Source organism: Panicum virgatum, chromosome 4K (genome assembly GCF_016808335.1).
Source record: "Panicum virgatum strain AP13 chromosome 4K, P.virgatum_v5, whole genome shotgun sequence".
NCBI classification, from domain to species: Eukaryota; Viridiplantae; Streptophyta; class Magnoliopsida; order Poales; family Poaceae; genus Panicum; species Panicum virgatum.
The window spans coordinates 37108245-37117609 of NC_053139.1; the positions used below are offsets into that span (position 1 = coordinate 37108245).

At 56.4% G+C, this 9365-nt stretch overlaps 1 protein-coding gene across 1 annotated transcript; it reads right to left on the bottom strand.

Moving 5' to 3' along the window:
- Positions 1-7137: 7137 nt before the first annotated feature.
- Positions 7138-8933, bottom strand: LOC120703806 (UDP-glycosyltransferase 75C1-like). The gene has a single exon (XM_039987980.1). The coding sequence runs from the start codon at positions 8661-8663 to the stop codon at positions 7233-7235; it is 1431 nt and encodes a 476-aa protein (XP_039843914.1). The 5' UTR covers positions 8664-8933; the 3' UTR covers positions 7138-7232.
- Between the last annotated feature and the right edge of the window lie 432 nt (positions 8934-9365).

Below are 9365 nucleotides of genomic sequence, written 5' to 3' on the forward strand. Positions count from 1 at the left end.
TGATTGCTATACTCCTGAAGCTCGTGCTCCTTACTGCAATCATGTGCATTCATGGGGAAGTTGCAGTTCTTTGGCTTTTACCTTGATTTGTGCATGTGCCAACAAGGGGGAGAGCGACACAAAGAGTGAACATTCATTTGGTGAGATTTTGGACTTGTCTTGGACGTTTTGGAGCGGAAAATGCTTTTGGAGTCTTTTGCTTGGCTAGCGGTGTTGAGCCCATTTTTCTGCCTTTTCTTGAGGGCTAGCCGTGTGGTTGTTTTCCGTCCTTCGTTTGATTTGGACTTTGTGTCTTGGTGTTGACAATGCACTCATCAAGGGGGAGATTGCGAACACAAGGTGGGTATGTGCCCTTGTGATTCGAGTTTGATGATGAGTGATTGTCAATGATCGAGTGCGTCGGGTTGAGTTTGAGGACTAACCGTGGCGTGAGTCGTGTCGTGTTGTGCCATGCAACGTGTTTCTTGGCTTGTGGTGCGCAGGCGTGGAAGTCGGAGGCGGTGGTTGGCGGTGAAGGTGAAGGTCATGCGGGTTCGTGCCGATGGACCAGGAGTGGTGAAGGACGGACGCTGGGCTTGGACCGAGGGACCAGGAGGCTGGGCGACTAGTCGCGGTGATTGACGTCTGGGGACATCGACAAGCGCAAGATTACACGGGTTGACCGTGTTGACCGAATCAAGATGGCGGTCGTGCAAGTCGAGCGGAGGCTCTGGAAGACTTGGCGCTAGGCGGTCGAGGACGGCGGTAACACGCATCGAGGATCGAAAGATCGATGGATAGTTTCCGGGTTTGGACCGCAAAACCCTAGGAAGGATTCCGGCAGGAATCGGGTGGAGAGCCTGATGAGATCGAAGGACAGGTGGCGGGATCGCGAAGCTTGCGTCGAGACGAAGCAAAGTCGTGAAGTCGTCAGGTCCGTTCGAAGCTCTGAGAAAAAGATGAACGAAATTGTCCCTGGGTGGGCGTGTATCATAATTATTAATGTAAGAGTATTTTAGTAATTAAGTGGGAGACTTAGAGAAGATATTTAGGAGGCAAGGCATCCCTTTCCTCTTTTTCTTTCTCTTCCTCCTCTCTCTTATTATGATCCTGTCACCCCCTTCTTCCCCTCCTGTTGATCTTCTTCCTCCTCTCTCTACTCCTCTCTCTATGCTTAGGATTATCCATGAATTGTTGAAGATTTGTACTGCGATTTCTATGGGAAAGGAGGCCCTTCCCTCCTTGTGTCCTCGGCGCGTTTCGATTTGATTCAATTCGTGTTTTGTTCTCTTGAATTTCGTGGGCTCCTATTTTCCTTTGTTTTGTTTCTGTGCGGTGTCTTGTAGGGAGCAGTGGCGCTGGTCCTCGGGATTGGGCATGCGCAGGCCTATCGGCGCCTCTGCTCGTTGACCCCAATATGGACGCAAGGAGGGGGCGAGCAGGACTGCAGAGGAGACTCATCCAGCAGCTGGCTCTCCGCGCAGGGACACGCGTTAGGCTCGTGGCGGCGCTGGACTGCGCACACAGGCGGCGGCGCTTGGCCCCTGGCGCTTGGAGCAGGCAGGCAGCGCCATCCCCCGTGCATGCAGTCCCAGCAGCTAAGGGTGTGTTTGGTTGGGGAGCGGAATGGGATGGAGCGGCTCCCTCCTTCGTTTGGTTCGCGGATGTGTGAACGGAGCCATCCCCGCGAGCGAATATTCGCTCAATATGCGGGATGAGCTCGCTCGGCCAAATCCATCGAACCAGTTCGCTCCCGTTCATCTCCGTCACTTCCCGTTTCTCGCGCGTCCTTCTCCCCACGAGCTCGGGCGGACGGTGCGCAGCCGCGGAGGAGCAGGGGCGGCGCGGCAGAGTGCAGAGGCGGGAGGAGCTCTGGCAGCGCGGGCGGAGCTCGGGCAGAGGGCGGCTGCGACGCGGGCGGAGCGGGGCCGCTGGCGGAGCTCGGGCGGTGCGCGGCCGCGGGCCGAGCTCGGGCGGCGCGTGGCCCCGTCGCGGGTGGAGCACGGCCGCCGACGAAGCTCAGGCGGCACGCGGCGGTGTGGTCGAAGCACGAGGCGGAGGCGGAGCACGGGCCGAGGCGGGCCTCGGGCAGGGGCGGCCGGCGTGAGGCCGGGCAACGCTTGGAATTGGGGCGAGAGAGAGGAAGAAGAGGGAATCGGGGAGAGGGAGGAAGAAGAGGGATGGGTGACTGACAGGCGGACCCATATGACGGTGGTTAATGGAGTAATAACGGTTCTATATCTATCTCTCCAACCAAACAAAAAATAGAGCCGTTCTATCCCTTCAACCAAACATGAAGCACAGAACCATCTCATCCCTAGAATGGGTACCGCTAATTTACGGTCAACCGTACGGGAGGCGTCCGTACGGTCGATTTTCCGACAACACTTTTTTTCCGTTTTTAGAAACTTTTTTGTCGTTTTCTGAGAAAAATAAATTCAGACAATTTTTTTATGAGTCAAAAAAAATTTCAAGTGAAAATTTGGTGGGTAGAAAAAATTTCAAGAAACAAATTGGTGAGGTAAAAAAATTTTACGAGAAAAATTTTGACAGAGAGAAAATTTATCAAATGGAAGAAACAAAAAAAAGTACATCAAAAAAAATTTTGTATGCAAAGAACAAAAAAAAACTGGATCTGGCCCGCCGCCGGAACCGCCGCTCCCCGTCACCGCCGGACCCGCCGCTCCCCGCCGCCGCCAGATCCGCCGCTCCCCGCCGCGCCCCGCCGCCGCCGGACCAGCTCGCGCCGCCGGACCCGCCGCCCGCCCCGCCGTGGCTCGCGCCGCCCCTCGCGCCGCCGGCCCCGCAGTCCCCGCCGCGCCTCCCGCCCCGCCGCCGACTCGCCATGGAGTTATCGTGGGGGAGGGGGAGAGAAGGGGGAAGGGGAAGGGGGATCTGGGGGCGGACGGACCGGGGGCGTGGGGGAGGGGGAGTGAAGGGGGAAAGGGAGGGGATCTGGGGTGCGCGGATGGGTTAGGGTGACAGGGTGCTGGCGGACGAACCGGGGTGACCGTAAGTTTGGAAACATACGGTCACCCGCATATTCATCATCGCGCCCTAGAATTAGAAATGGAACCACTCCATTCCATCTCGCTCTCCAACCAAACGCACAATTCCATCCTCGGGATTGGGCATGTGCAGGCCTATCGGCGCCTCTGCTCGTTGACCCCAATATGGACGCAAGGAGGGGGGAGCAGGACTGCAGAGGAGACTCATCCAGCAGACTGCGCACACAGGCGGCGGCGCTTGGCCCCTGGCGCTTGGAGCAGGCAGGCAGCGCCATCCCCCGTGCATGCAGTCCCAGCAGCTAAGGCGCTCGCGAGGCTCATGCGCTGGGGGCAAGCACATCGACAACCAGCAAGCAGCAAAAGAAATTCAGCTCTAGCAAGTCCACGAGCAGACATGCAGCAACCAGGTTTGATTTGCAGTGCAGGGTTTTGGTTTTGGTATGCGTGCAGGGAAAATCAATGATGAAGCTTTGGTGTTCTGTGTGAACCTCATCAGCGCACACAAGATGTTTGGCCGTATTTAGATGTTTCGCAAAAAAAATTTGTGATGAAATCTTGCTAATTTAAAATACTAAATGAAGTCTATTTACAATTTTTTTTACACAGATGGGTTGTAAATCGCGAGACGAATCTAATGATGCTAATTAATCCATAATTAATTAATATTTAGTGGACGGTTACTGCAACATCACTGTTGCAAATCATGGATTAAGTAGGCTCATTAGATTCGTCTAGCCATTTACAGCCCATCTATGCAAAAAGTTTTATAAATAGACTTCATTTAGTACTCCATACATATGTCGAAACATTCGATGTGACGTTTCTTTTGCGTTTACGGAGTTTATGGAGTGGGAACTAAATTTTGCCATAGAGCCATAGAGGCAGCACTGACAGCAAAGGAAGATCCTGTCTACGCTGGCTGCCATACCTTACCAAATCTGGGTGGGAACTAAATTTTGCGTTCCCTCTCGGCTCTCGCCAATCGCCATCGCGGCGTTCCCTCGCGCGGAGATCGCCGACCATCGGTCCGCCAGGCAGGCCCCTCGCCGCCGCCACCTCCACGACCCTACCATGCCGCGGCACAGCCCTGTAGTAGACCAGCGGCGCAGGGGGCCGGGCGGGCAGCGGCGCAGGGGGCCGGGCGCGGCCCTGCAAAGGGGCAGGGGCGGTGTGCACACGCGTACGTCGGACGCACGTCCGCGCGACACGCGCGGCGGCCGCGCGGGGCGCATGGCGAGACGCGGGCGCGCCGTGTCGCGTGCGGGGGCCGAGGCGACGGCTCTCCAGGCCGGCAGAGGGGCGCGCGCGGTCTGACTCGAGACCGCCTTGGAACTCAACGAAACGGCTGCGCGGTACGAGGATGGCGATGTGGACCAGTGCCGCCATAGGAGGCCGTGGCGGCATAGCTCCGCAGGGGCCCGGGCGGCGCACAGACCCACAAAGGCAGGGGCGGCGTGGGGTGGGGGGGGGGGGCACGAGGAAAAAAAGATGAGATTGGGGGTGGGAGCCTGGAAAAATAGAAACGAAGGGTAAGTTGTGTAATCAATGACAATGGTGGGTAATAATCCATAACTCCACGAGGAAGTGTGAAACTGATGTTTTTGAGTCCTTTTGAGGAGCTCCAAAAAAAACATGGAGTTGGCCCCCAACTCCAGTTTTTTTCAGAGTTGGAGTTGCTGGGGCTAAATACGTTTGGCACAACACATTAATGGAGTTGGTGGAGTTCCTAGAGTGGAGCTCTGCCAAACACACCCAAAACCTATAGAGCCTATAGTCAAAGATGGTGTCGCGGGATTTCTAGGGTATCCACAGCCGGGTGGCGGAACGCACCCGCCTATTCCCAGAGAGGGAGTGCTCGAGAAGGTACTAGGCGATTGGGCTAATCTAGCTCTGAGACAAGCACACAAGAACACACGATCTAGAGTGGTTCGGGCCGCCGGAGCGTAATACCTTACATCCACTGGGAGAGGTTTTGATCTTGGTTGTGTATGAATCTATCCTCCGCCGGGTCTTGGCTTTCACTCAGCTTGAGTTTTTCTTTTAGCGGGCGCCCCCTTTTATAGACCAAAGGGTGCGGATACATAGGACGTTGGGGCCCCGACAAGTGGGCCCAACGTGACTGTGCAGCATACTGCGCAGAGTACTCAAATGGCTACAGTGTTACGAATCTTTCCTCCGATATGCTTCCATCCCCTGCTGACCCTCTGACGAAGGGAGGTCTTCTCTTGTCCCGTCAGCAAGGTGCCCGTTGGGGAAACGTAGCTTGCGGCGTGGCCTGTTGAGGCTATTATGTAGGCGTCATAATGGATGAAGCCGAGCCGTCGTGTCCATCTGTCATAGCAGACTGACAGGCGCGTCGTGGGCGGCGCCAGCGGCTCCACTACACGTCTTGGTAATACGCGATCAATAGTGTCCCCTGGTCAAAGACTCGCCTCGGCCTCTGCTATATCAATGCGGACGTTCACCTACCACAATGAACCCCCCGAGGCGGGGTGTCAACCCCTTCCCTTAGTGAGGGGTCCGGTTACTATACCGGGGGTTCGGGACCCCACGGGGGGTCCGGGACTCTGCGGGGGTCCGGTCCTCCACGAGAGGTCCGGAGCCCCCGACTGTTCGGGCTGAGCGCATGCTTCTTTCGGAACACGTGGTGCTCCAAGACCTTCCCCAGCCGTGGGACGGGTCCGGGGCCGTTGTCGGGTGAACAGGGCTCCGGATCGCAAGGGTCCGGCTGTTTGGATGTAGTCAAGGATAACCACAAGGCTCTTGCCTAGACACAGCAAGAGGGGGTACCCCAGTTCTGGGGTACCGACAGATGGAATAGTTGAGGAACCTCCAAAAGCTCCACCTCAGAAACAAGTCTGGATTCCTAAATCTAACCATCTCAGAAACCTCTTGACACTCTACCAAACATTCCTGAAAATCCTTTCCCTAAAGGTAAACAGCCAACCAGGGTGAACCATATCCACCAGAAAGAGAGCAAGCCACCTAAGAGAGAGAGGTGAGGTACCACTGTGAATACTGTGAGAGGGATGATCACCTTATTGAGTACTGTTTCAGGAGAAAGAGAGATGAGAGGCGAGAGTTCGAGTTGAACATTAGGGACATGTATCACCCTTCTCATGGTGTACATGTACCTCTTGTTTAGAGGCACAGTACTAGACCGAGAGGTGCAATGCCTCAAGGTGCTAGGCCTCAAGCTAGAGACCACGTGGTGGTTGTGCCAGACGGAGTTTAGGTCGTGGCCAATATGATTTTGGATTCGTGATGGTTTTCAGTCTCACAGCTTTAGCGGACCACGTTTTCCCCCTCATGGTGATCGCTTTCCTCAAATGGGACTTGGCATGTTTGGTGTTTTTCCTAACACTTTTCCAAGACAAATGACTCAACACTGGTACCCTTCATAGTTTACTAACCCAGTGTTGTGCCATTTGCTCGCCCTATGTCTTTCTATCTGCTCGTCCTATTAAGTAGGCTCATTAGATTCGTCTCGCGATTTACAGTACATCTATACAAAAAGTTTTATAAATAGACTTCATTTAGTACTCCATGCATGTGTCGAAATATTCGATGTGACCTTTTTTTGTGTTTACGGGGTTTATAGGGTGGGAACTAAACAAGATGTTTGTAGTAATACCACACAAGTCTTTTCTCTCTCATTTAATTTTCCCTTGTTAGCTTGTGTTAGTTTTGTTCTAGACTTGTGCTCTAGGCTTAGTTTTATAGTTTGTCTCTAGATTTATTTCAAGAAAGCAAAACAAAAATTAACCTAGATGTGCAAGTGTTAGCTAGATTTATTTCATGTGTTTCTAGCTTGTGTTTTTATCTGTGCACTAACCCTGGTCATTCGTGTTCGTGATGAGTTGAGCTTCCGGTGTTTTCTCTCCGATCACTTTCGCGCGCTTGTGCGTGTGTGCGTCAGTGCAAGCTTTTCACCGCTTTTGCTTTCGTGTGTGTTCCGGCTTTGTTGTGTGGGTATTCCTAGTGCTGATAGCCATCCTAAACTATGCGGTACTGATACTCACTGTTTGAGGCCAGTTAGGTAAATTTGGGACCTTTTCTCTCTAGTTTTTCGAAATCGGATTTGAGACTCACATTCACCCCCTCTGGTCGCGAATTCGTCTTTTACTTTCCATCAATGACTCCAATCAGATTAGTTTCTCAAAAAAAAAATGCAATTAGATTAGGATTTGTGATTCAACACTTTCTTGCTGTTCAGACTAAGAACAGGGGGCGCATATAAATTCTTCAACTGACGCTCCTTGCACTATCTACGAACCCCACGAGATTACAATACGAGGATCCTCCATTTCCCGTAGCCTCTGCAACTACCCGCTTCCACTCCTGTGCCATGCGCCGCACCTCCGCCGCGGCCGCCCCGTCCCCCATCACCTCCTCGACGCACCTCCTCAGCTCCGCCGCGCGCAGCACGCCGCCGCCGTCCACCCGCGCGCGCACGCCGACGCGCCACCCGCGCTCGACGAGCCGCGCGTTCATGCTCTGCTCCGAAACCTTGGGCACGCCGACCATGGGCACGCCGCTCGCCACGCTCTCCGCCACGGAGTTCCACCCGCAGTGCGTCACGAAGCACCCCACCGCCGCGTGCGCCAGCACCCGCACCTGGTCGCACCACTCCACCACTAGGCCGTTCTCGAGGCGTGCGCCCATCTCCGCCTCTCCGGTGAGCGCCGCCTTGTTGTCCTCCCGGACCACCAGCAGGTACGGCCTCCGGCCCTCCTCGAGCCCGAGGAGCAGCTCGTCGAGCTGCTCCCTCGCCATCGTCGCCAGGCTTCCGAAGGAGACGTACACCACGGAGCTCGCCGGCTTGGCGTCGAGCCACTCCATGTACCTGGCGCCGTCCTCCTTGAAGATGCTGGTCTCGTCGCCGGACGGGAGCACGGGGCCGACGGGGAGCACGTCGTGTGGCCCCACGGCGGCGAGAGCGCCCACCTCGAGCTCCCGGCACGAGTTGACGAGGACGGTGGCCTTGGGGGCCTCCCTGTCGAGGGTGTCGAACAGGTCGCGGAACGTGAGGAAGACGGCATGGAAGTAGTCTGCGGGGTCGGTGGACTCGGTGAGGAACGTCGGCAGGTCCCCGACCGCCAGAGGCGCCAGGCCCGGGAGCTCCACGACCGACGACGGGTAGCCGCGGCGGCGGTGCTCGGCGACGGCGCCGGCGTGGCCGTGGAAGTAGTGGTGGTAGACGGTGAACACGGCGGCCGGCTGGATCCAGTAGAGCGCGGACGGGACGCCGCGCCCGCGCGCGACGACGGCCGCCCAGGGCAGCATGAGCGTGTACACGACGCGGGAGACTGGGCGGCCCCGCGCCGCGAGCGCGTCGACGAGCGCCCCGACGCTGCGCGCGCCCGCGGCGTGGAAGGACGCCATGTAGGCGTGGAACGCGCCGGCGTCGCTGCCGCCGGCGTACCCGCCCTCGGTACCGTCCGAGAACGGGGCGAACTCGAGGCGGCCGCCGTCGCCGTCGCCGTCGCCGCGGCCGTCCTCCTCCTGCTGCCGCTTCGCCGGGAACAAGCGCTGGTGCGCGGCCTCGGTGGTGGAGAAGGTGACGAGCACGTCGGGCGCGACGGCGAGCAGGCGCCTGGCGAGGCGGAGCGCGGGGGCGATGTGGCCCTGGAGCGGGAACGTGAGCACCAGGAAGTGCGGCCGCGGCGGCGACATCTCGGAGCCTCTCGCTCTCGCCTCGCCTGTGTGCGGCTCGGCGCGCTTTCCCTCGCCCTCCTAGCTCGATCCCTCGCCGTCATGTATGTGGTGGTCAAGGGCGGTGGGCATCGTCTTGCTCGCTGCGTGCCACACCGTGCACCACAGACTGCCCACGTTGCCCGTCCATGGCCATAAGATGCGAATCATTACGTCCACCAAAGACCTAAACAAAAAGGCCATAAGAGGCGACGACGGTTGTTTGACTTGACGCCACTACTGAGCTACGGCCACGCCACATGTTAACTAAGGTATGGCAGCCAGCGACGACAGGATCTTCCGCTGCTGTCAGTGCTGCCTCTATGGCTCTATGGCTCTATGGTTATCCCGAAGGCAACGGAACCATGCCTTTCGTATCCAAATCTCCGCGTCATCCAGTACTATGAACTTGCCCCCAACTCCGTTTGGAATCACCGGTCGCCCGCCGGGCAAGTTGCGGCGGCGGCGAGCTGGCGACAAAGTCATCAACAGCTCACAGCTCCGCTCCCTTCTTTCTTTCTTCCTCCCATTTCCCTTGATTTGTTTCGATATACTTTAGGCCCCACACCATAAACTCCGTAAATACAAAAAAAATTGTCACATCGAATGTTTCGACACATATATGGAGTACTAAATGAAGTCTATTTACAAAATTTTTTGCATAGATGGCTTGTAAATCGCGAG

Coding starts and splice junctions, on each gene's coding strand:
- LOC120703806 (XM_039987980.1), bottom strand. CDS start 8,663: ATGTCGCCGCCGCGGCCGCACTTCCTGGTGCTCACGTTCCCGCTCCAG.